Below are 27,048 nucleotides of genomic sequence, written 5' to 3' on the forward strand. Positions count from 1 at the left end.
TGTGTGTGTGTGTGTGTGTGTGTGTGTGTGTGTTGGTATGCACATGTGCTTGGTCATGAGTGTGTACATGGAGGTGTATATAAGAACTATGACATGAAAGTTCAGCCCCAGCTACTATTTCTCAGAAATTGTCCACGTTGGGGTGGGGCAGAGTCTATCTCTGGCCTGCTGCTCATATGTTTAGGCTCACTAGCCAGTGAGCCCTAGGGCTTTGCCTGCCTCTGTCTCCTTAACAAGGCAATTCCAGGAGCACACCATACCTAGATTTTAAACTTGTGCTCTGGTGCGCATTCTTTTTAAGGGAAGAGTTCCTACTAGCTTTACCCCGGGTGAGTTCCACCTTTGTATTAGGAATTCAAAATTAGCTCTGTTAAATTATCTGGAGCAAGTGCCACTGAGCTCCAGGTTTATGGATGCTAAGAGTTAATAGATAACTGGAATTCAAGGCTCCCTATTTTCTTCTGTCATATTTATAATAGGACTTTAAGCAATTCACCTAGCCTGTGTGTGCCCTTGGGTCTACACAGGTTAGTGCCACAGCGAGACAATGCTTCAGCACTATTAATTATGCCCTACATTAAGTCAAGTATGGGAAGATACAATTAAAAAGGCAGATCAAATTTATATATTTAGCCAGATTAGACTTAAATGGAATATTCAACAGATCATATTTTTAAAAGAATAGTAAATAAGAGAAAAATTATAAGGGATCACATAACTAAACATTAAGGGGAAGCATCTGACAGAACAGATTTCTGTAATCACTGCATCATGATTCCTTTTAGAGAGTGGAGAGGTGATGGTAGACAGGAGATAGATGGTACATAGGTAGGTAGGTAGGTAGGTAGGTAGGTAGGTAGGTAGGTAGGTAGGAAGGAAGGTAGGTAGATAGATAGAGGGCAAGTAGATAGATGATTGATTGATATATAGATAGATGATAGCTAGAAAGACAGACAGACCAACAGATAGATGATAGATAAATAGACAGATAGATGATATATGACTATTTCTGCAAAGATATATAGCCTATTTCCTATATTATACCAAAGTTTTCTTTCCATTTTCAAGTTGTTGGTATTCAACTAAACCAGTATATAGGGATCAAATCACATGGAAGTTATGCATGGACTTTCCCAAGAGTGTCAAGATTAATGTTTGTCTATTCAACAAATCTCTTAAAGATTAAAAATGACATATTCTGAAAGAGCAAAGGTGTGCTTCTAAAATCTGAGGTTTGTGAACCATACGTGATGATTCTGAGCAGGTAAGCATGCTTCCCCAACACCTGGCGCGGAAACCTCTTCCTGTGTGCCAGAATTTTAGACTCACAGGAAAAGTAATACAAGTGCAAACATTTGCTTTCTTTGAACTCCTGAAATACCCAACAATATTTTTCATCAATCAACACAAATTTGCTAGTGAATGATAGGGAAGTCTGATTTGTAAAGAAAATGATAGGGAGATGGTACTGGTAATTCATTTTATGGAATATTGTATTAGCTTCTGAATCTTGAAGGTTGTTTTTTAACACAGTATTAATTAGATTCCCATCACTATAACAAAAGATTGGAGATAATCAACTGAAACAAAGACATAAGAGTTGTCTCAGTTTTGAAGGCTCTACTTCATAATCTACTGGCCTGCTGTCTTGGTTCTGAGGCAAAGCAGCACATCATGTACGGGGCCGGAAGGAAATCAAAACCATCCATTCAAAGAATGCAAAGAAATCATGGTACAGAACAAAGCCCAGACAGGAAGCCCATATTTCATTCCAAGGGCACTTACTCCATGATCTGAAATTCCCCACTAGCCACAGCCTCTGGGAGAGTTCTACTATGACATCTTCCCCCTAGCTGGTCAAGCTTTTATCCCACAGTGCATGGGGGAGTCTCCTTCATGTCCTAGCTTTAAGAAATACTTCCCTTATTTAGCTGTGTACATACTGTCTGTACAACAGGCTATCACCTGAGTCAAAGCTAGTGAAGATCTGGGGATGCAGTGATGCTTCATCAAGCCCTGGTTTACACTGGCCATCGCAGGCACTGGTTGAAGGAAACCAATCATAGATGCTAAGATAGAATCAAGACACTGGTACTGATTAAGTCACATATACCTTTCTGATTGACCACCAGTGTGCTTTGCGTAATTTACCTTGGTTATGCAAAAACAAAACAACAACAACAAAACAATAGGTGCAGCATTGCCAGCAGAAAATGTTAATTCCAGGATTCTATAGCTGGTAACTCTTCAATGCTGTATATGTCTTGCATGTTTTACAGAAACACAGACCAATGATTTGTATTGGATTAGGGATGTGGCTCCAAGGTGAAAAACTTGTCTAGTATGTGCGTTGCCTGGGCTCAAATCCCAATACACATACAAATATCTGCATGGATTCAGAGTTAAAGAAAAATTAGTATGTTCTCATAATTCTACCCATCTTCTTCTGTGAGTTCCATCCCTTTCCTCTCTGTGAGCCTTTGGTAGGCAGGCACCTCACAAAGACTTTCTACTTGTTGTTGTTTGTTTGTTTGTTTGTTTGTTTGTTTTAAATAAAGATTTCCCTGTAACATTTTCTTCTGAATCTCTAATAGTTTTTCTCTGTTAATTTGTTTATTGATTCACTTTACAGCCTGATCACAGCCCCCTAGCTCCTCTCCTCCCAGTTCTAGGCATATTCTCCTGCCCCCATTCCTCCCTCCTTTTTTCTTTTGAGAAGGGGAATCTCCTGGGAACACACACACCCTAGTACATCAAGTCACAAAAGGACTAAGAGGATCCTCTCCCACTGAGGACAGAGAAGGCAGCCCAGCAATGGCAAAGGGATCTAAAGACCCACAACAGAGTCAGAGATACCCCTCAAATTTCTTAACACGGGAAAGCTTGACGGGAGAATTTATGGCCTTGAAATTTGACTTATTTGGAAATAGGCCATCTTATATATGCCGTCCAAGCACAGTAATGAAAATTAGTTTCTGTCTCCGTGTTTTTAACATGGAGAAACATCAAGTAACCTTTTATACCAAATACCAGTTGTACAGGCAGTACCTTCTACTCCATGACCAACTTCACAGCCTACCTCACTGAAGAATGCGATGACGTCACACACTGTACTGTCAGGCCAATCTAGACAGAGCCACTGTGTACTCGGGTCAGAAGAACAGCATTTCCAGCAAGCTCTACTTTAAACACCCTTTAAACATTTTTCTGGGTTTTTTTTTTTATTAAAATAAGAAAGTCAGTTTTTCTCCATTCAGTTGCAGATCAATTCCACTTCAATTATAATCTACCCAGACTTACTCCAAGTATGAGTGAGCCCTTCAGAGAGTAAGTACTTGTCTTCTTATTAACAGGCATGAATCCTTCTGGTAGGGCTGTTTTCAGTGTCTGATAAAGAAATACTGAAAAGAAACTGACTTGTCTAGAAAATGGTTCCTGAGCTAAACCGCTGTGCAGGGGTACTGGCGATAATCAGCATTTCCACCACACTTGGAGAAGGATGTGTGGTAAGTTGCCCTGAGGTATAGGGTGGGAGGGTTTAAGAACTAGAAAAGGATTGTTGGTACCTCACACAATCCGTGTAGCATTTGCTTCACATTCTGCATCTTTGTGATGGAAAGATTTGCCAATGCCTAAAGGAAGGGACTGAAAGGAAGGGTGGGGAATGGAATGAATGCTGAGGGGAGCTGAAGAGGAAGGGAAAAAGAAAGACCAATTCCATCTGTCAAAGATCTGATCTCATGACTGTGAACATGGATCATGGAGTTCTGCCTTGTACAAATCCAGGGTACTTATGGTTCATAAACACGTTCTCTCTTTCTGTCAGGCAAATTCTCATCAGTTTCATTTTGGAAGGTCTGCCCCTAGGAAAAGTTACCAGACTACTTTCTAACGGCATAGAAAATTATTTTCTAATGATTTTAAAAGGCCGCCACACACATTCTGACCTCAAGAAGGCTATGCTGCAGCTGGAGCACATGTCACTGTGGTGGTGACCTACAAAACGTAAAGGAGGGTGGCTAATTGCTTCCAGTGATGGTAGACATTATAACCCTTATGAACTATAGATGACACGGTGAGAAAGGGAACAAGGAGCACAAGAAATTGAGCTACTACACCTCTCTCTTCTTGTGGTAGCATCTCAAAAATGGGGACAGTGTTTGAATGTATGTGACATTATTCAGGTCTTCATCCCTGTGCCTTGGAATACAATGGAAGGTACGCCTACAAAGTTGTGCCCATCTAAATATGCTTTATTAGAAAGCACTTAGGACTCCTGACTTTCCAGAGAAAGGTATTTGGAAAAAGCCAATTTGTGTGAGTAAAATATCGTTGGGTCAAGCAATAGGAAATAAGTGAGAATGATGGTAAATAGGAATAAAGAGAAAACTTTCTTTCTACTCTCCATCTCTGTAGCTGAGTATAACTGATCATTTTCCCCATTGTTTGTGGCAATGATCAAGACGGTGAGTTTAGTCAACCTAACTGAAGCCAAAATGCATCAACTTCACTTGAAACTTCAACGGATACCGCAGGTCAACTTTCCGTCTGTCTTCGAGATTAACCAAGAACCAAACAGGCTCAAACTAGAGTACTGCGCCCCAAATAATATCAAGTATATAAAATGAATCCAACCATTGAAAATATTAGATATTCCTATTAATTCCCTAAAATTATGTGGTTCTTTCAAAAGACTAGAGGGCTGATACAAACAATAAGACATCTACATAAATCAGGATACCAACCTAAATTGATAGATATTGTATGTTAATAAAGTAATGTTAGCTGTGAGAAAGCAGTAGTGACTGTACTATCAAAGTGTGTGTGGATGTGCACATAGGTTCTCCGGAGCCCTGTGCTCTCTGCCGTTCCTTTGATTATAACAGTCTCAACCAATCATTTAAGAATACTGACAGTCAGCTCTCTAAGAAGTCTGTGATACTTCCAAGGAGAAGAGCTTAGTATTTTCTCCTTATTGCAAAATACTCTATTTTAGGATGTAGTTCAAGTCTGGGTTTTTATTTTTAATCTATTTTGAGACAATGTCTTTTATGTAGTGGAGGCTGGCCTTGAACTCTTGATCTTCCTGTCTCTATCTCCCCTCTATGGTGTTAGAAGTGTGCACTATCACAATGAGTTCTTTCAAAAGGTGACGTACTGGCCATATATTAGTCATTATTACTCTTCTTTCTATGTAAGTCACACTTGCCTAAGAGTTGTCCATGTGTGGAGGAAGCTTTCCAACTTGAAATCATACATGGATACACTCACACACATACACTATAACCCATATGAAGAACAATATGGAAGATTCTATCGCCACATGGACTCCCCCTTTTTTTCTTTCAAGAAGGTGCTTTCCCTGAGAAAATTAGACTATATTTTAAAGAAGTTATTACATTATTGTCATCTACGTGGTATATAGATGAGAAATGATATTTTAAAAGAAAGTACGAGCAGGCTTGCCCTGTGATAATACTACACCTCAGGTCATAAATAACTTCTGCTTTCTATGAAATGGGTATTCTCAGGGTGTTGACATAGAATATGTTCTGCATAAGAATGCAAATTACTGTTTGTTTGTTTTTCATTTGCTTTTTAAAAAATGTACTTGCTGCCAGAGTTCTGGACAAATGTATCCCATTAAAACACATAAATAAGAAACTGGAAGCGAAGTCCAAATAAGATCAAGAAGAAAATACTAAACAACAATGGATAAAAACTTCATAGAAACTTCAAGTTGTAAGTACATTTCATATTGAATAATTATAAAGGAAAACTGCATTCATTCAAGCAAAGTAATAGTCTCCGTTCCACAGGTAATCTGGGGAAAGGTTCAACTGCCTACCCCATGATAGAATCTAGCTGGTGTTATAAGCTAAGGAGGATACACAATCGGCCTCCCCTGAGTCAGTAAAGTTGTGTTTTTACATTTTTAAACTTTGGAAAACCTGTCAGCAGAATTCTGTTGCTCCCTTTTCCATGTGGTTTGATTCTCAGTGTGCCGGTATTGCAACTGTTTTGGTTAAAGAAGCTTCAGGAAAGGTCTGCCAGTGTACACTTAAATAAACTAAATATCGATTGCCTACAACATGGCTATTTTTAGCCTTGTGTAGCTATCAGGTTACAATCTTCATTTCCTCTTCCTTGATGGAAACTTGGCAAGGCCCCTCCCCTCTGGAGATCCTCCAGATCCTCAGGGAGTTGAACTATATTTAGGTGAGTAATTTTCTTTCTTTTTTTATTTTTAGGATTAAAAATACCTCTAAACCCTTTTTCCTGCAACCATTTCTACTTTCTCCCCATTATAATCAGGACAGGACAGGCAGGGAGACAGAAGCATAGCTAGTCCCTTGACCATGGAATGTTAACATATGTGGAGACTCGAAAGGCATAGAAGGATAGAGGACAGTAAACAGGAGAGCTTGCTTAGCTTAGGACAGAATTCTGATTCTGCCACTTGGCGGATGTGTGGTTTTGCACTGCAACTTATGATTGGGTCAGCATCTCGTAGTGGGAAGGCAGAAGCCCTATGTTGCATCTGGCTACCATTACTACTCTCGGAAGACTCTCTAAGGGGCTCCTGACACACCAGCCACTTAGAGGCATAAAAACAGTGAATGCAAATTTGATAGGGCCAGTGGTCAATGAACACAGAATTCTAGCTACATGAGTAAGTGCACAAGGGTGACGCTCTTATTCTTTACAAGTTTCCAGAACCAAGTGGCCTGATTCTTCTGAACTTCTGAGGTGTGCATCACACAAAGGTCAGAAGTAAGGAGACAAAGCTGCGAGGGCCCCTGGCTGGCTCCTCTGTACAACTTCACCATGTGACTGGCCACAAAGCTGGCAATATATGGTGAGAACAGCTCTGCCTCCTTCCAAAGGAGCTTTGAAGTGATTTTCATTCCTAAAGAAAACTATCGATGCAGATAATTTTCCGTTAAAGAACATAATTACTATACCTTCCAACATACATCATCTCAATTTCTGTCTTTCAAGTATTAGGCTATAGGACTAGAAGCAAAATTTGATGGTTTGGAAAGTTGTGGAAGAATTCAAACGCATTCATATATTCCCATTTTGTAATAACTATTTACAACTGTACACAATAGATTTTCTAAATATTACTCAGAATATTAACTTTTTAGGATATTAATTAAAAACTGAAGAAAATATACATAAAGCCACACTACTATGAAGTTTATGCTATTTCAAATTTCTACAGAATCACCACAGTCAGATTGTGGGCAGGGACCAAATTGAATCAAGACATTTTTAATAAAATACAGAGGTTAATGATTGGAGACTTAGTTACACTTTGGTTAAAGTTAGCCTCTATGTATAATATACACTAAGGACTGGATCAGATATACTGTGTGCATCTGCACTTAATGCCATCCCTAATGAGGATAGGAATCCGTGTTCCCAGATGTAAATTGTTTGCTTCTTCCATATTAAGAAGTTTAGCTAGCAAAGATATGTGCACTATAAGTGTGAAGGCTACATCGCTGAGAAGTAGATAGATCATGGTCAGAACTGTCAATGGGATGCTTGGATCCCAGACTTCAGTAATAATGCAAAAGGACTCACTAAGTTAAAGATCTAAACTGAACTCTAAGATGTTCATAGCAATGTTGATTCTTACTCAAGAAAATAAAACCCATAAGGTTACATTCCACAGTTGATTCTAGCAAGGTAGTTCTTCTGTGGTTGCAGCCACTTATAATCACCAGGAAATGCCTCAAGGGTGACTTTTCCAAAAAAAAAAAAAAAAAAAGGGGGGAGAGGGGGAAAAGGAAGGAGGAGGAAAAGGAGAGGAGGAGAGAAGAGAAGGGGAGTTGGGGAGGGGAGTTGGGGAGTGGTAAAGTCCTGGGTTATAGCTCAGGGGTACAGACACTTGCCTAGCTTGCACTAAGCCCAAAGATTCTCCGAATGTCCCATCATTTGTGAAGGTTTACTCGCAGCATAACCAGTGTGGTCTAATAAGATAGATCATATAATCATAAAACAGAATTAGAGTAGAAGAAAGGTAGAAAGTATTGCGGCAATTATCATATATATACATATAAATATATGAAAATATTTTCAAGACTGAACTATAGAAGAACACATGTAGAAGATCACATTTACATTTTGTTTAAAAGTCTCATGATATTGACGTACTGTCATGAAAATATCTTAGCTACTCTTTCATGGCAGCCTCGGAGAACTGCAGCAGAAGAAGGCATTGCTAAAGAATTCATCCCCAGCTATGTCAGGTAGAGTCCTGGCAAACATCCTTGCCCTTGTCTAACAGGTTGACAACACACCTCTAACTACAGGAAGTCATTTTGAAACCCACTTGTTTAAAGAGGGAGGGAGATTTGTTAATTAAGAGAACCGAGATAGTATTAATCAGAAGTGTGTGGTTTGGTCTAGTTGAATAACTTTCCTTCTCTGTAAAAAAGAAAGATCAAACTTTCCATGGAGCTAGTCGTCATGTACTACGTTTTTATGAGAAATTAACACCCCAGGCTCTGACTTCTAGAATGAGCAGCATCCTTTCGGGGGACATCTTTGTAAATGCATAGAGTCAGTTTCCAAACACAAGAGAGAGCAGCAGCAATGGCAGCAGCTCTCACTCAGCTGCTCTCTGCGAGGAAGGACAAGATGTCTCTGTGTGTACTAATGAATTGTGAATGCCACTGGACTTGGACTCTGTCAATCAAGGGCAAGAACTCCCTTGTTGGATTAAGTGAAAACATTTGTAGCATCACACTTAAATAAGGAGCTGCTTTCACATCTATGGCTAATAATGCTGTAGCCACGGCAAGAGTGAAGACCAGGATGGTGCTGGACCACTCTTGCAGAGAAGACGAAGCATCACCAGCCTGGAAAGAAGTTGGATCATCATGAGTCCATCCATGTACCCATCGATTTACAACTTGGAAAAGCAATATGAAAGACAATGGTGTTACAATAATTGTGTAAAGCAACCATAAAATAAACTGCTTTATCCCCCACACAATTCCTAAGGGGATCTGTGGTAACCTCACTGAAGAGGGTGAAGGGGAGGAGTAGGCTCCTGCTGACCTTGGGCGAGTGAACATGCCCAGTGGGGAGCGAGGAAGCCTTGTACATGTCCCAAGTCTGTTTCACAGTGGTTCATAGGATAATTCATGCATTTCTTAACCATGACATCCCCAAACATAACCTTAACTTACTGAAGTGTGTGTTAAAATTCAGACTATATTGGAATATTTTTTTGAGTTCCTGATTAGAAATTCAAGCAGAAATTATACCCATCATTGCCCTCACCCTTTGTACTTCTAACACAAAATGTTCCTTAACATATGAAAACGAATCTGTTTCCTGGAAATGAAAGGAGGATTAAAAACCTTTATGAAGTGTACCTCACTGCTGTACAGAGTGTGCCACACCAGGGCATGGGAAACACTAGGATTAAGGACACTCTGCTGTGATGGCCATTCCCACCAATCGGTCCTCTTACAGCAGTGCAAATAGTTACAAACTACAAGACATTTCAAAAGAAACTTCCCACTTGAAAAACTGAAGACAAGTTAAAGAAAACTTAAATCAGGATCACCACCAACCAAATAGAACACATGAAGGGACCCATGGCTCCAGCTGCATATGTAGCAGAGGATGACCTTGTTGGGCATCAATGGGAAGAAAGGCCCTTGGTCCTGGGAAGGTTCTTTTCCCCAGTGTAGGGAAATGCCAGGGTGGGGAGGTGGAAGGGAGTGGGTGGATGGGGGAGCACTCATAGAAGCAAGGGGGAGGGGGATAGGATAGGGGGTTTCCAGAGGGGAAACCTGGAATGGGGATAACATTTGAAATGTAAATAAAATATCCAATAAAAACTGTAGTCAAGTGCTAATGAACTAAACAGGCAGCTTTCAATAAGAGAAATGCACAAGACCAATTTAAAAAAAAAGAATGAACTAGTGTCGTTCATTTTGCTGAGAAATCTCACAAGCAGAAGACAAACACAAAACAGCTTTGTTCACTTGGATTGTCATTATATGACATCATTATAAAATAGCATACTTTCTAGAATGTTCATGTGTTTCCAAAACACAGACAATACCATACATGTTTGAGAAGGAATGGAAACCTCTTTCTTAAAAATGTTTTTCCTGGTGGAGCAAAACATCGCATAAAAACATCACAGTGAAGGGAACCGAGTTTTGCCTACCATCAAATTTCTTATGCCTTGACACAAACGTGGTCCTCACAAAATGGCTTGTTTCTTCTACAAGGTTTTCAAACTCCAGTTTACTCTGTTGGCTTAACTTGTCTTCCATTTCTGTGGTGCAGCACGTATATTCCTGAGGGCAGATGCGTAAGTGCTCGCCTGCAATGAGAAGAAAGGAGACATCACTACAAAATGTCAAGGACTTTAGGGAGATTTGGGAGATTTGATTCAAATCCTGGGGGCACCTGTCCCCTCTCCTCCCCAGCCATCTGCCTGGACACAGTCTGGATGTCAGCATCTGTGTGCTTACCAACCCCAAGGCCCATGAGACTTAAGTCAAACCTAATGTTTGCTCTCCGTCCTCAGCACATAACTAGCTGCAGGTGTGTGGAAGCTCTCAAAACACCTGTTTGTTGCCTCGGGTTTTTATGTTCTTCCTGCTTTTACTCAAAATGTTCCAAATGACACCAGGTGACAAGTGTTATCAGAGAGTCTTAAGTGTGCCTGTCTTTGGAAATGTCAACGGGGTGAATGTTACTGAGTCCCATCACCACAATCTGTTAGGCAGCAGGGGGCCAGTGATGGTGGTAGAGATACTTGTCTGTGCTTGCCTTGAGGTCAGTGGGAATACAGAAGCAAGAGGGAGAAGGCTTTTAATGGTCATCTCCTGTGTCACACATCCTTCAGTTGGCATTTCTTATCAGATAGATTCTGTTCTGGAAAACAGATTCTGAAAAGCCACTGATAGGTTTAACTGGTTCTTGTATCATGCTGAAACCTACAATTAAAGGGAGAGTCTTGTACTTAATGTGCCGGGTTAATGCTGGGCCACATCCTCGACATTGCTTTGACATTTCTTGGACATCAATGCTATAACTTATCAGAAATGGTCTTATCGCAAAGTCTAGTAGGAAGAAGGAAAACGGACTCAACATCCTGCTGGAAAACCGAAATTCACACCCAGATTTGTAAGTCAGACCAGGCCACCAAATGAATTCAGTGCTTAATGTTGGGCCGATTGAATTTACATGGAATGATAACAGAATGAATAAAAGTTTCTTTCAGACCAGTCTGAAATGTAGTGTGTCTCACTCCTACAAGTCAATTGATTCTTATGAAATATGACTGGGTTGGCATGTTTTCCCAAGCTTACATATTTTTAAATATTTATTTATATACTTCTTCTCCTCCCACTTCCACACTTACCAATCCTTTCCCCTCATTGTCCTCCCCGTTTCTCTGCAGAGAAGGGGAAGACCCCTTTCGATATCACCCTACCCTGGGACATTGAGTTGCAACAGGACTAAGAAAGAGTGTTTCAGACCCAGTTTACATGTTAAAGGTAAAATTTATGTGACTTCCAAGATAATAAGAGACCGTTGAAACCACACATAATTTTATAACCAGACAAAGGGGAAACCTATCGCTCTTGAGGGTAAGAAGCATTCCATTCAGGCTCCCTAGGAGGAGCTAGAATTTGTTAGAAAGTGGTACATTGGTTCACATCACTGTTACATTTTCTATAGATCTTAAATATTTTATAAGACACTTTTGAAGTTGTTCCTGAAAATGTAGCTGTCCTGGGATGAGCTGGAGGGAGACCCTGGGTTAGATAATAAGAAAAAGAGCCCTCCATGTTCTTCAGACACCATTCTGGTGCTGGCACTCTGGTACTGCCCCAAAACCACTTGACAGAACATCAGTCTGCAAGGCAATTACTCTAAGACCACAACCAAATGGGCCAGGAAGGACCATTCCAGTTACATCATCTGAGCTTAGACAAGGTCACTGCGCTAGCAGGAAAGGCCTATCACTCCTCTGTTTGTTGCCCTGGAGCACCACGTATTCTCTTCATGCTTGTGTCTGCTTTTATGTGTCTTCCTGGCAATGAGGGAATCTGAAGGAAATGAGCAGACCTTTGAGACGTATCCCAGTCTCCATGGACCACCTAATTCTTCAACGCAGAAGCAAGGGAGGCTCTTATGTACAGGAAGCTACAGGTCTAAGCACACACGAGTGCAGATGTGCATGAGAGCATGCATGTTCACACGCGTGCGAACACAGATAAATGGGAGGAGCGCAGGAAAACATGCTTTGCTCTGAAATTGCGTTGGGGTAGGGATACATGAATGCTCTCCTTTCCTGCCCTCCATGCTAAAGCAATTCTGGCCGCTGAATGTGTATATCTGATGAATACAGCTGGGAAAATACCTAAGAAGAATGTTGAGTGTTATAATGAAGTCTTATGAACTTCAAATCCAAGTGTCAGTAGATAAGATGGCAACAACATAGCCCAGATGACCTTTGCATTGTCTCATTGACTCTCGACATTAGGATGCTGTGCTATGACTGCCGTTACGATAAAGACAGCACAGGCGGAAATAACAGAATTATTTCACTCCCTTGGATCATGCTCAAAGCTATTCCAAGATATGAAGGAACTAGATCTAACCAATGCTATGAAAACTTTTCTCTGCTTGAGTAATTTGAACAATGGGGAGTATTTAGTATATATAATAGTGGTAATTTCAAAGTTAGAAGTTATAAAGAAAACAAACGGTCTGTAAGGATTTCTCAATCATATTCTTTATCAAATTGCCTTAAATTCTCTATCACATATCTGGTATATCATTTATCTCAATCAGAGAGTAGCTAAACTCATCAGGGTGTGCTCTTGATAATAAAATTCAGTGTGAGAGGCCACAAATCCACAGCTAAAACTATATGTAAGTTTATCAATCCCTGATTGACAAATTGTATATAAAAATGATCACATAGGTTCACTGCTACAAGATCAAACATAAGCACAGGCAAGAGGGATGATAGACGTTAACACATCTTGGGAGAGTGAATGCCCACAAATTCTTGAATTTTGAGGGGGGGGATTCCTTGAAATTTTCTTAAGTAAATAAGTTAATATTTAGATATCGAAGAAGGTATCTCCAACAGAACCCTGCAAAATGAACTCAAGGGCATATAGCTAGAACTTATATTGTCCTTAAAGGATAAGGTTGTTCCTCCTGTATGTGTCCCCTTCAGTTATGTCAATTTTTACAATATCTTTTCCCCAAAGCCAGCCCAGATGCTCATTTCCATGCCAAGACAATGTGGTGACAGCAGAAATTTGATCCTGGCAAGTCCCACTGCCTGGAAACATGGCCCTGGGTCTGAAATCTGCCAAAATTAGACTTGGTGACTGGCAGGGTGGTTAAGGGCAGCAGACAGCAGGCCCTCATTAGTCAAGTGAGCTAGCCCCTGCAGGTCTGCAACCACAGAGTCACTGAACTCACAGGTGACAACCAGGGGACCTCGGAGTGTGAATCCCTAACAAGCAACAGAAGTGATACGCCAGCAAGGAGTGATGTCTCAGCCTCCAGGCCCCCACATTTTTAGATTTCCTAGACCTTGAGAACCCTGAGAAAGATTAGTAGCCACGTTCTTTCTAAGTGGCAGGCATGAGATCAGAAGGTAAATTATTTAGAGATGGACAGATGTTACAAAGTACTTTGGTTCTTAAACCTCCACGTGAGGTCTAACAGAAGAGTAGCATTTGCTTTGGATTTGGTCATCTTCAGGCTCTGTCATCTACGGAAAGTGATGAAGGGATACAAGCCATTCCAGACGAGGTCAAGACTTAGCTACGGTTCCCCACATAGGAGATGGTTTGCTCTGTAGTTATCATAGCTGGACTGATAATAGTCTACAACTTTATATACCACAACCAAGCAAAGGACTCGACATTTTTTAAAAGTGATTCGTTCCACTTTACTTCCAAAACTTTAAACTTACCAAACATTTGTATGAGTACTTTCTGAAATTTTTCTACTATAAATGTTCCTTCCATATATTTAAAGTCATTGATTGTTTAAGAACATGAATTAACATAATAACACATTTTCAAACTGGTTTGAGAAAACTAAACTAAGAGGCTGCTTTTGAGAGTCTTATTTATATCAATTCTACAAATTGTACTACAGATTGTATTGTCTGATTCCTCCCGCTGTCTGCTCCTCCTGGGTGTGTTTGCTTCTTCTTGCTCTGGGGCTTTCAGGTGTGCTGTTAAGCTGCTAGTGTAAGATCTCTCCAATTTCTTTAAGAGGGCACTTAGTGCTATGAATTTTCCCCTCAGTATGGCTTTCATTGTGCCCCAAAAGCTTGGGTATGCTGTGTCATCATTTTCATTGAATTTCAGGAAGTCTTTAATTTCTTTTTTTCCTTCCTTCCTTCCTTCCTTCTACCTTTCCTTCATCCCACCTTTCTTCCATCATCCCCTCCCTCCGTCCCTCCCACTTTTCTTTTCTTTTCTCTCCTTTTCTTTCTTTCTTTCTTTCTTTCTTTCTTTCTTTCTTTCTTTCTTTCTTTCTTTCTTTTTCTTTTTCCTCTCCTCCTCCTCCTCCTCCTCCTCCTCCTCCTCTTCTTCTTCTTCTTCTTCTTCTTCTTCTTCTTCTTCTTCTTCTTCTTCTTCTTCTTCTTTTTCTCTCTCTCTCTCTCTCTCTCTCTCTCTCTCTCTCTCCTCTCTCTGTCCTTTCTTTCTTCCCTGACCAAGTTATCAATGAGTAGAGAGTCATTCAGCTTCTATGAGTATGTGGCCTTCTGTTGTTTTTGTTGTTATTAAAGTCTAGCCTTAGTCCATGGTGATCTGTTAGGATCATCTTGCAGCTGTTTTGACTGGTTATATGGTTGATTTTGGAGAAGGTACCATAAATGCTGACTCATGTGTTTCTAACAAAAAAAAAATATGCCCCTTTAAAATGGAATCAAGAAGCTAGTTGTTTCTTTTGATTCCCAAATTACATAGGGAGAATTGCCAACATACTACCCTGGGTGATGGAGACAAGTTACTATACCCCTAGGGTCTCCACGGCACTCTGATTTTCCTGTATCAGACACTTAGGGTTTTGGGCCAACGATGATGAAAGAAGAAATTCTGCTCAGAATGGACAAGACAAAGACACATAGAGTGGGCAGTATTTAGAGTCAGCAGGGCAAAGGACAGACATCTTTTATGTTATGACATCTTATTTAGGCTATATAGAATTTTACATCGCTAATAAACTGGTCAACATAGCCTCCCCAACCTTGTGTCCCCTACAGCAGGCAGGAAAGTTGGACGTTAACCTATAGCTGGGCTACTGGAGCACAGTGGCAAACCCACAGTGGGGCAGTGAGACAGTTTAAATGTACAAGGGTAGGAAAGAGTGAAAGAGTGATTTCTGTTGGCTGATTGTATTTTCAGATTCACATAGATTACATCATTTCAATGGGGTTAAATCCTTGCACACCAGTGTTCCCTTTACAATTCAGTTCAGGAATAGCGAGAGGAAATTAGAACAGAGCCTGAATGAGCAGGACAGTGTCCAGCTTCATTCTAGATTCTGGAAGCTTCTGTGTTTGCATGTTTAACTGCTAATGACAAGTAATAATTAAATAAAAACATTTTACAATGCACTGTGATTTTCCTGGCTGCTAAGTTCACTGATGTGCTCCCACTGTACTTGTAATGGAAAATAAATAAAATGTCCATGTTTCTCTGACCTAAGACGGCAAGAACAGATTATTGATATCCTGGAAGAGTTCTGCCCGTGTCCTGGGGTACGGTACTTGGAAATTCAATGAGGAATAGGAGTTAACATAAAGGCCTTTGGAGGATGCAATTAACATCTGGGGACAGCTGGTTTTAGGAAGAACATCATGATCAATAATGTAAGGGTCTTAACCAATCCTGAGAACTAAGGCGTCACTGAGAAAAAAAAAATTTCCCTGCAAATTACAGCCTCAACTCTTTCCTCAGTCTTCAGAGTGCTATTCTTAAGGTTGTGAATTTGTCAACTTGCGTCTCATTTCACACAGTACAATCTCTCAAAGTAACTCCAATGCATGCACATGCATGTGTGTTTACATATACTAAGTTCTCTCATACATACAAAGAGGATTCCGTAACCAAGACCGTTGGGAGTCTCGGCATAATACATGGCACCTCTCATTTTCTACAGGGGTGCTCACTCCAATTGTGCAGAATTATTAAAATTTAACATGAAAGTTCTGTTTTGTTCTTTCAGTGTCAGTCAAGAGCGATATCTGAGGGACTGAAAGTAAAGAGAGTATTATGTTATCAACTCTTACACATTAGCTCCACAGAATCTGACTTTGCTAAGATCGATTTGATTCCGGGGTAATGACGAAATTACACAAATTCCCTCAGTATAAATATCATCAATGCAGCAGATTTCTAACAACCAAAATGGTGTTCGCAGACGTCAACTTGGAGGGATGTTCAGTAGCAACCAATATAGAACACCTCACATGGGTCCAGCAGGCCTGGCGGGTGTGACTGGCAGTAGAACAGGAAGGAAGAAAAACGAGTTTGTTGCCTTAGTTCTGTTTCGATGAGATTTCATAACTGTAAATGCATATAGTCCAGTCGGGTTTTGCTGTTGTTGTTGGGATTTGGTAAGTGTTAGGTTTGCTTTACACATCTGAAGCGGGTTTCACTATATGGCACAGACTGGGTTTTCTTTATTACGTAGCACTTCAGCGTAGGCCAGAGTTACCCTGACTCTGCTTCCTTTATGTGCTTTTAGTATTTCCTGTGCTTTGTAATAGATGCTCTAAATAACTGGCCACGTGACCATCACTTCTTAAGAGGCTGACAATGCCATCACCATCAGAGCAACAAGTGGAGCTAAAAGTGGCTGCCGGCTGCATGTATCCCCCGTCAGATAAGCCCTGCATCCAATAGGAAAGCCTTTAGACTATGAGAATCTGCAGTTTTGTAATCTACTGAAAGAAATATGATTGAAATGCCCATTTGGACAAAGGGAAAATGGGCTCATCACCATTGTCAACTGTCAGAGCACAGCGAAAGTTATTCTGGACAGAAGAGAGTACATCCGTATAGCTGCTTTCAGAATGGCAGACAATGGGGACCTCAGCTCCCTGCACTCTGACAGTCACCAAGAGTCAGAGCAGAACACTTACTGTGCAAGAGGAACCAGGGTAGGTGACAGAACTCATATCTGGAGTGGCTGATGTCCCAAGACAGGAAGTACAGTTGTAAAACTTCTCTTGACACTCAGGGAACAAACTGGGATAAAGCGTGTTATCCCAGTGACAGCTGTTTCTCCTCACTGCTATCATGCCTTCTTACTCCTTCCTATCAATCACCGCTCTGCTCGAGATTTCGTCAGAATTTACAAAAGAAAGATGAGCTGGGGATGTCGCTTAGGTGCAGAGTGCTTACCTAGCATGCATAGAGCCTAGGTCTAATCAGAATTACACAATGACAACAAAACCTCCAATCCAAAGGAAGCAGCACAAGATGTATTAGAGTGCCTGCCATTCTCATTCCCTTCACTCGTTTGACACATGGCATCCAATACATAAGCGAACCGCTAATTATTATGTCTAGCATGAAGAGATACAAAGAGATCATATCCTTAAGGACTCCAGTATAATGCAGACAACCACACCCATGATTTCAGTCTTCCTGCAGCATAAATACAAGTTGTATGAGGGCACAAATCTGGACCCCAGTCCACTGCTCAGACTTTGATGCACTTAAAAGAAAAAAAATTACAGGATCTGTATGATGATACTTGATCCCCAGTAACCTTATTGCCAATGTATCTGTAAGCTCCATTTCAAGTAGGAATACCTAAGAAGCTGCACCTGTCCTCTTTGCCCTGAATAATGTCTTTTAAAAGACAGGACATGAAATATTTTAGCAGGGAGCTGACAGCAATCAAGCTTAAAATAAAAAAATTAAAAAAAAAAAACGAACATTTCAGAGTTCATCATTCAAATAAGCACATTTCTTGGAACCTTTTGCGATAGTCGCATTACATTATGTATGTATTAGGTTGCATTATACAATATGTTTCTTATGGTAATTTTGGGTAAAACATCTGAAAGTTTCATATTAGAGGCAGAAGTTATATGCAGACAGAGACAAAAAGGGAAGAGAGGAGAGAGCGCCCTGAGCAGCATCAATTGCCAGTACTTACTCAGATGGGTTTAATGGACTTCCTCTATGCCTCTACCATCCATATTGGAAAATATATATGGAAGTATGTAAGGCATTTCCCTGATTCTCAAAAGGAATTCATACAGGTTACTTTTTTCACATGTATTTCTCGTTAGTCTGAAGAGGGGTTGATTGCTAAGCTCAAACAGGAATGCTTGGGTAACATTTTAAGTAGCACTCATTAGCAAATGTCAGACCCCCTCAGATACCTGGTACCTGTCCCTTAGGGAATTCCCAAATCTTTATATGCCACTGTTCAAAGATGACATTAATCCTATTACATGAATAGCAAGATATCGTCTCTGATTTTGATCCTTTCCCCAGGTTTCATCTTTATGGACCAACCTGGCAAGATCTAGTTAGGCTTCTCCAAACCTGCTTGCCAAACACAGGCGAACCATAACTCACCAGCTCCCATAACGTTCTGCAGCTTCACTGACCAACATGCTGACTTATTTCTCTCGCTTTCCGTGACCCATATGGCATCCATCAAACCAACTGCCTCCCACAAATTCACCCACAGATGATGATCAATTTCACGTTTATTGCTGCTGTAATCCGACTCTCATCTTTGCTTACTCAAAGTTAGCCATTTCTACAATTGAGTTGGGTGATCCAGTGGTGATAGACAATAAACCAATTTACAAAGTGCTTGTTTTTGACCTTGATAACAGCAGATCAGCATTCCTACTAAATTATATGACAGCTCACTTGAAAAGCTAGGATTTACTGTTAAAAGCTCAATAGCTGTAAACTAGTTCAGACTGATTCAGTACAGGGGCCAAGTCTAGGTGAGAGTGATTAAGAACCTAATCAAACTGAACTGCATGTAAGCTTTTATGAAAAATTATTCCCTCCTCTATAAAATACTGCAGTTTCAGTGGGCATCTGTAAAACCGTGACTGCTACACTGATGGTACCATACAGAGGGAAGCAATAAAAGGCAGAGTGGCTGAAATGTCACAAGATCTATAGTGCAGCCCACAAGTGTATATTTCACTAATTGTCTACCTCTGTGACAATGAAACTCCATAATATCCAACCTTTTACAACTCATAGAGTCATTAATTTATAATAATTGCTTTAATTCCCACAATTCATTGAAGATAGATGCCCACAGGTAAATAGCATCAGTGTCTATTTCAGAGATGACTGATGGGAGACTTCCATAAATCAGACAGCCCTCATCCCTAGGCATTTCTTTGGCGATTAATAAAGGCCAAGAGGTGGCTTTCGGAAACTTGTGTACAGGGACCTTGATCTTTAAAATGGCACCACTTCAGATGCTGTAATAAATTCACATATCTTTTTCAAGCAGGGGCTTTAAATGTCCCCAGGCAGGAGGCAGCATTAGAGTCCAGCATTGTCATTAATACATTTGTGTGATTAAAACTTAGCCAAAAATTTTTAAACACAGAAGAATAAAGACACTCAGAAAAGACAAAACAACACCCTTTTGTAACTAATGCATGCATTCCACACAGGTGAAGGGAATTGAACATCTCCGCTAAAGAACCTACTAAGGGAAAGGATTTAAAAGTCACTATGAATGTTCAAAGGTCTCAAAGAACCTTAAGAGAACTACATTGGCTTTTATTTCATCTTCTGTCTATTTTTCTTTGTTCAGTTTTTGTTGTTGTTCTGGAGTTGTTTGTTTTTACACTGCCCCTGCAGGAAGGAGAGTTACCAGCTATAGTGATTCTGTAACACTGAAAACTGTTTGCAGCCCTGCAGGGAGCCACCGTGTAAATCCAAATACACTGAATGAGTGAATAAGATTTAAATTACAAGAACTCTTAATTCATCAGATTGGTTCTTTCAAAGCAGACATTACTGCAAAGGGCTTGGGCCATGGCCTTGTTTTAATATAATGGGTAAGGGGGGAGGGGGATACTCTTTCAGAAACTTAACTTTAGTAGGTCAAGGTCAACCGATTCCTCATGGTCATGGCAAGGTTTACTGTCTATGGTTAAAATTCCTATATCATGTTTCTGACTCAAGAGAAGAGAAAACATATGAGAATACATCAAGACAAGTCATAAGCAAAGAATAATTAAATGGAACAATTAAATTCAGGTTAAATGTTTTGTAGAACTTCTTCGTTCTGGGTGTCTGAGTTTACATCCCCAGGATTCCTGTGTGCTTTCCTGGGGATAAGTATTTACCAATTCTACCCTAATTCCTTCAGATATCCTCTAAGTTTAAATAACTGTTTTTAAAAAATGACCAACCACAGTGAAACCTAGACTGAATGCTTCAGCGAAGACTAAGATATGTCTTACACATACCCAAAGCCATCGGTCTGTGAACTCACTATATTGTACATGTGTGCATTCAGAACATACCCAACCCCATCGGTCTGTGAACTCACTATACTATATATTCACTTAAATGCGGCATCGTTTGAAGTCACCTGTGGAAATACCTCTGTTTCCAGTCATCTCTTATCGTTGTCCATCAGTTTTCGGCCAGACGGAACACTAACAGCCCAAACACCTTACGTCCAGTCATATTGTTAGGGAGAAAGAATATTCTACCAGGCAAGAGAGTACAAGCTTCCCTTTTATATCTTCTCCTTTCTACTCTCCTTAATTCTCACGCACACATCACTTTAGGACTTGCCCTGATCTTCCGGATCTAGCATCTGGACCCCAATGCTACAGAACCATAATAACTACACATGGTCCTTCATGCACATCGATGCTCAGGGATACACTTAACGCGTCCATACTTTGAGAAGAAGCAGAGTCTACTGGAGCTCTGATTCTCTACTCTGTTCGTCAACTATGCTCCTAATACCTAGCTCAGTACTCAGACCACAATGACATTTTTTATATTTTGGGTCAACAAATAAAATAATTACAATAAATCAATATAATAATGTAAGTAATGGACATACATTATGCAAATTCAGTGAAAATATCAGGTTCCCTTTGAAACAGTTAAAAAATACCATTGTGAAACCATGGCATTGGCAGCGGAAGGCAGCAAGGCTAATGCGGACTCCAAGAATTCTGTTTTAGAGACTGAGTTTATGGTGATTTTACAACATGCTGCCACTCAAACCACCTTTTATGAGAAATGTATTTGAGCTCTCCATTTATGTCTTTTATAAAAATACCCATTCCATTGCTAATGTTACTACCCATATACATAATTGTTAAATGAATATAATGCTACAATGGCATTTTAAATGTAAAAATGTCAAAGTATGCCATTAAAATAATATTCATGTTAGTAGATATCTGTACCCTGAATAAAAGCAACGTGAAGGAAAGAGAAGTTAGATGTTAATTCTAATGTAACATCACCACAATAAAGAGAAAGACATGGCTATTGGTGCAGAGTAAGGGCGGCATGCTGTAACAACACTTCAAACACCACAACTTGTACAGATCTTATCTAAGAGAATTAACTCCAAAAATTAAGCAATGCTAAAATTAGGGTAAGTTGATGAGAGTTCAAAGAGATGACGAATTTAATTTTTTCTTTTAAATACTACTGCAGCACATCTGTACACAATTCATCCCCACAGCTACAGTCATCAATACGAAAGTCACTTGAGGGGTCCAGAAAAGCCACAGCATTCCAACTGTGAAAAATACCCTCTATTTCACATTACTTCTTCTTATTTTTACATTTGCATTGATATTGTTATTTTATTTATGCTGTGGTAGTTTATACTGTTGTGGCTGTCCTTTCTAGGCAAGCATCCTACAATATTTTCCCTCCTATTTATGACTCCAGCAATCTCATGAACATTTATTCTCATCCATAATTTACTCATTTTCCTCTTTATCCATGCTTTGACTTCATTGCTTAATTATTAATTCTTTCGACTCTAAAAACAATAACAACTGCGTGTTCTCCAATCATTGACCTAAGGACAGGCTCTCTGAACTAGGTTAAGGGCGCAAATGAAGGAGACAGGTATCTTAAAAGCCAAGCCTGGTGTCAAACCAAATCCGTTAACTTTACTTAGCTTAGCTGCTAATAATAACAGGAATAAAACTCGAGGTAAAGTCAATGCAACAGGAAGACTTCTACACAGTGAAAGGAATGGAGAACATAGGAACATGAAAAACTAGGGAACACCTACATGCCGACAGATATAAAAATACCACAAAGAACCATTTGGCAATACGATGGAACAGTTACAAATATTTGGGTATCAAACTTGGTGATCCCAACGTCACATAATGTATAGTGAAGGAATGCATGCCAAGTAAGTGGCACAATCATAGCAGCGGAAGAGTCAATATGTCTCTCCCTTAAACAGACCTCCAAACTAGAATCAGTGAAGAAACTTCATACCTAAGCCAAAGTGTAGAGCAATTAGATGGGAAGAGGCCAATCATACTTAGATAAGCGGTTAGTACAAATAATATACATACCAAATGCACACAATAAACACAAGTTAATACAATTCCAGTCAGAAGTACAAATAATCAGTAAGCATAATCATAGCTTAAGTTGTTAAGCCTACTTAACATGTGCAAATTCAAAGAGCATTCAGATCCCTGCTCGCCCTAGTCAGAATGGCAAGGTTTCTAGACTTCTGTAGACTCCAAGAAATCAGTATGAAGAGTATTTTAGTGAGAAATAAAGCATCACCATGTGATCCAACTATGGAACTCCTGGGTGTGTATTTAAAGGTCTCTGATATACCACAAAGGCATCTCCACATCCATGTGTGCTGTCACATAATCCAAAAGAGGTTAGGTGTAGAAACAGCAGAGGCTGCCGTGAAAAGATGAGTCTAGACACATGTCATTTTAATCACTTTCAAATATCTAAGTGAAAGATGAGTAAGGCTTTCATAGATACTGATTGGAGGGGCTGCCATATTGAATCAGAAAACCCTAGGTAGTTTTCAACTGGAGAAGATCAGCAACCATTGTGGTTCCTTACAACATATTTACAACCTAACTTAAAATATACACGGAGAGTGAAATTAAACACACTAGAAGGTGCTAGCAGATACTTATTGGGAAGGTTTAAAAACAAAACCGAGTCTTTGGATGAGCATGTACTGTGGCTGTACAAACATGAAAATCAGAAAGTTTACGCCAAGAGCCTGTCAGAAAATAAAATGGATTCCCATCTCAGCACTTGGGATCGGCCTGCTATTAATAGATGAATGCAAGCATGCCTCATACATACTATTATTTTCAAACACGTAGTTAAGGCAAGGTACCCAGTACTATTGTGGAACCAGATAGGGTCATACATTAGATACAGCCTTGCCACCGAAGTCTCCGCATAACTATGCTTGATGTACTATCTTAGTATTTGTCACAGTCTGTTAACGTTTTCCAAGAGTGATCACACAGTATTAAAAGCCAGGGAGGCCCACGGGACTCCTTCTTTCAGAAGTAATGCGGGCACACCGTACAGTCCAAAGCAGATGTGACAACTGTAAAAGCAGCAGTGCGTCAGGCTCCGAGAGAGGCCAGCGGTGTGCAGGAATGGCTGCCAAGGAAATCTAAGTAAACGGGGAAGTGCCAATGGGTGTAAAAGCAAAGTCCTGCCGCAGAAGAGTCCTGCTGCCTCCCGATGACTGATGACTAATATTTCCAGCAGGTCCAGAGAGCAGTGCTCTCCCAGCACTAAGACCATTCCTTTTAGGGTTTGGACCATTCCACTTTTGAAAATTCTCCCCTTGGGGTTAAATCTTAGACTTTTTAAAGTCTATTTTTTATTTTTTTAAAAAAAGTGCAATATCATTCCAGGTTAGGACTCAAAAAGTCGATCGTGTTAGCAAATCCCTGCAATCTGTTTCAGGAGATGCTTTACTATAGACAGCAGGTTTCAAAGAGCTGTGTCTTTTGAGGAATGCTTCACTAATTCCTTTACATGTCAAGTCTTGGCTTATCTAACGGATGTTCACATTCATTCAAAAGGACAATCAGATTGTGAGAATTCTGATGTTTTATATGGGAGACAATCACTATGGTTCATGAGGCCTCAAGCTGTACAGATGGAAAGACAAGGTGGAGGCCATTAGATTCTAAGACAGAAGTAGACAGTGGCTTGGCATCCTGACATACTTACTGTCCTTGTGTATGTACGTAGATTCATTACATCCTTGTGAAAGTCAACGATGAAAACTAAAAATTCAAACCATGGAAAAACAAGAAGACGAACAACCCAGTCAATAAACGGCGTAAGGAAAGGAACAGGTAGTCCACGAACACTGAACTCCAAATGATCAGGGAATAAAGTACAAATAGTCAAAAAAGATGCAACATTCAAATTCACTATCCATAGAAGAAAGGAAAAGGAAGACTTTGACATTCTGCCTTATCCTCTCAAAGTGTCAGCCACTCAGAAACCACACAACAACTAGTATAGGGACAGAAGGGTGCTGTTGGTGAGAATGTAAACCAATCTGCCTTCTATGGAAACCAGGGTTGAGGTTTGTCAAAAACCTAGAAATACGGTTATCATATGGTGTTCTATACAAATGCTGGGTGTTATCCCGAAGTAGTCCAAGTCAGCACATCACAGAGACACTCGCACAGCAATGTTATCATAGGATTACACACAACACAAAAGTTAGGGCGCCAAACTAAATGTCCAACCACAGAGGAATAGAAGGAAAACGTAGCATTTACACATGTTAGAAATTTTATCAACTGCAAGGAGAATGGAGTTGCTGATGGTGAGAAAAATGCATTTAATTGAAGTGAACTGGGCCAGTATTAGAAAATCATTATGGTTTTCTAATATGTGTTGGTCCTTGATTTTACAGAGTCTCAGAAAATCATGTATATACCTACTAAATGAAATTAGGAGTAAAGTTATCTAGAAAAATAAAGGAATGGAAGGGTAGATGAAAGGGGAAAATTATACATAATGAGACCACAGTGAGGATGAAGAGCAAAGACGACAGATATAGTAAACATATAAATCTGCAAAAGAAACCAAATTTATAACAGTTCTAAATTTGTCCTATCAATATAAATGCTACTCATTAGATATAATACGGATGCTGCCAAAAAATTAAGCATACGTGTGTGTGTGTGTGTGTGTGTGTGTGTGTGTGTGTGTGCTTTAACCAAGTTTCTACACTTTTAATGTCCTCATGAATCAGAAAATAACCTGTGAAATGCCTACTGGTTACCTTAAATTTACTAAAATGTTATTTATGTGTAGCTTGTGCTCTGAATGAGAGACAATGATGATTTTTTTTCTTGAGTTAGAGAGCCATTAGCAGATCAGCTTATCATTCTCAGCGATTCTATAGGATCTATGGCTCGTGTGCCAATGATAAAAAGAAAAGGGGAAAAAGTAAGCCCACTGCAGCAAGAAAAATTTGTAGTCCACCAGTGCTCCTCAAATCCCAGGAGAGGGACCATCTGGTTCCTGGATCGGACAATGCTATAATTTTGCACAGTCACCAGTAATACATCAGCTGTACTCTGCAAGATCGTAGTTTTCTGATAATATTTTAACTTCCTTCTAACAGCTGCAAATCAAAGCTTTTTACGGTCTTTGAAAATGAAAACTAGAGCCTTTCCAGTTGGCCCGGTGTGTCTTAATCATTCATCATAACCTTGCTCACTGAAGTTAAGATGATCCATGATGAACGGAGGGCTGATACTTCCCTTGTCAGAATAGGCAAGAAAATTAAGGTGTCAAACATGTCGTACAGAGGATGGTTCCACTGCATCATTACAAAATTCAATTTAATACAGTTCTTCAACGTTAGCTGATAAGACATATTTCAGTTCTTAAAAACCCTGTAGAAATACTCTTATGAAAAGTGAATTTTCAGGTTTTTTGCTTTTCTTCAAGAAAGCTATATAACACAGACTGTAACATACATTTTTTTTTTAATTCTAATATGAACCCTACATGAGGATTCTCAGATACATTCTTTCTTAAAATAAAAAAAAAGTAGAGACCCATCAAGACCGTTTGACCCAATGAAATAAAACTAAAGATGTACTATTATCATAAGCAATAATGCATTGTTATTTAAAAATTCATAACAACAACAGAAAACTAATTTAACTACATGCAATTAAAATATTATAATCTCTTTCTCTATTTCTTCGACTAAGGCAATGTCATGCAGAAAGTAACTGTGATATTGAACACTTAAGCTTTGATTATTGTGTGGTTTCTTTTTCCCTAGAAAAAATGCAGTCAAAGATACTTGGTTTCTTTGTTTTGTGATAGTCTCACGTGTAATGGCCGCTGACATGGAACTCAGTAAGTAAATCAGGCTAGAATGGCACTCAGAAAGACTCAGTTACCTCTGCCTCTTGAATGGAATGTGGTGGGGCGGGGAAACATGTAGTACCACCTTCAACTTAAGCTTTTGTGCTTCTTTAAACATTATTAATATTAACTCTACAATGTGCCAATACTTGGAATACAAATAGGAATGTTCATTTTTCCCTGCCAACTCTTCCTCCTTTGTCCCTTAATGGAAGGCTTGACCCAACTGCAGATCCCCTGTGTGATCTTAAGAGATTCCTGGAAGCTCCCAAGATTAATGGAAACATTTTCCACTCACACCAAATATTCCAGAGTTAGGGACTCAGCTGAGTCAGGAGACTGCTAATCGTCCAGTGACTATTAACCTACTAGTTACAGAAAACAGGGATTTGAATAAATAAAGAGGTTTTATTTTGTTCTGGTTTGTGTGCATATTGAAAGGATCCATTTCCTTACTTCTATAAATATTATTAATTCCATAATTTTGCCACACAGGATCCTGCTCTCATCAGTGATAAACATTTTATTGGTATTTATGACCTATGACTACCCACTGGAGAATTTACATATGATGTTTCCAAAGATTAGTGTCTAC

General features: G+C 39.7%; 1 protein-coding gene across 2 annotated transcripts in view; it reads right to left on the minus strand.

Moving 5' to 3' along the window:
• Gpc6 (glypican 6) overlaps positions 1-27,048 on the minus strand; it is a 1,019,107-nt gene that overhangs the window by 772,937 nt on the left and 219,122 nt on the right. For both annotated transcript variants that reach the window (XM_032917577.1, XM_032917578.1), the window contains exon 2: positions 10,202-10,360. In XM_032917577.1, coding sequence (XP_032773468.1) covers positions 10,202-10,360 — 159 coding nt within the window. The remainder of the gene's footprint in view (positions 1-10,201; positions 10,361-27,048) is intronic.

This window comes from Rattus rattus, chromosome 12 (assembly GCF_011064425.1).
Source record: "Rattus rattus isolate New Zealand chromosome 12, Rrattus_CSIRO_v1, whole genome shotgun sequence".
Taxonomy (NCBI): Eukaryota; Metazoa; Chordata; class Mammalia; order Rodentia; family Muridae; genus Rattus; species Rattus rattus.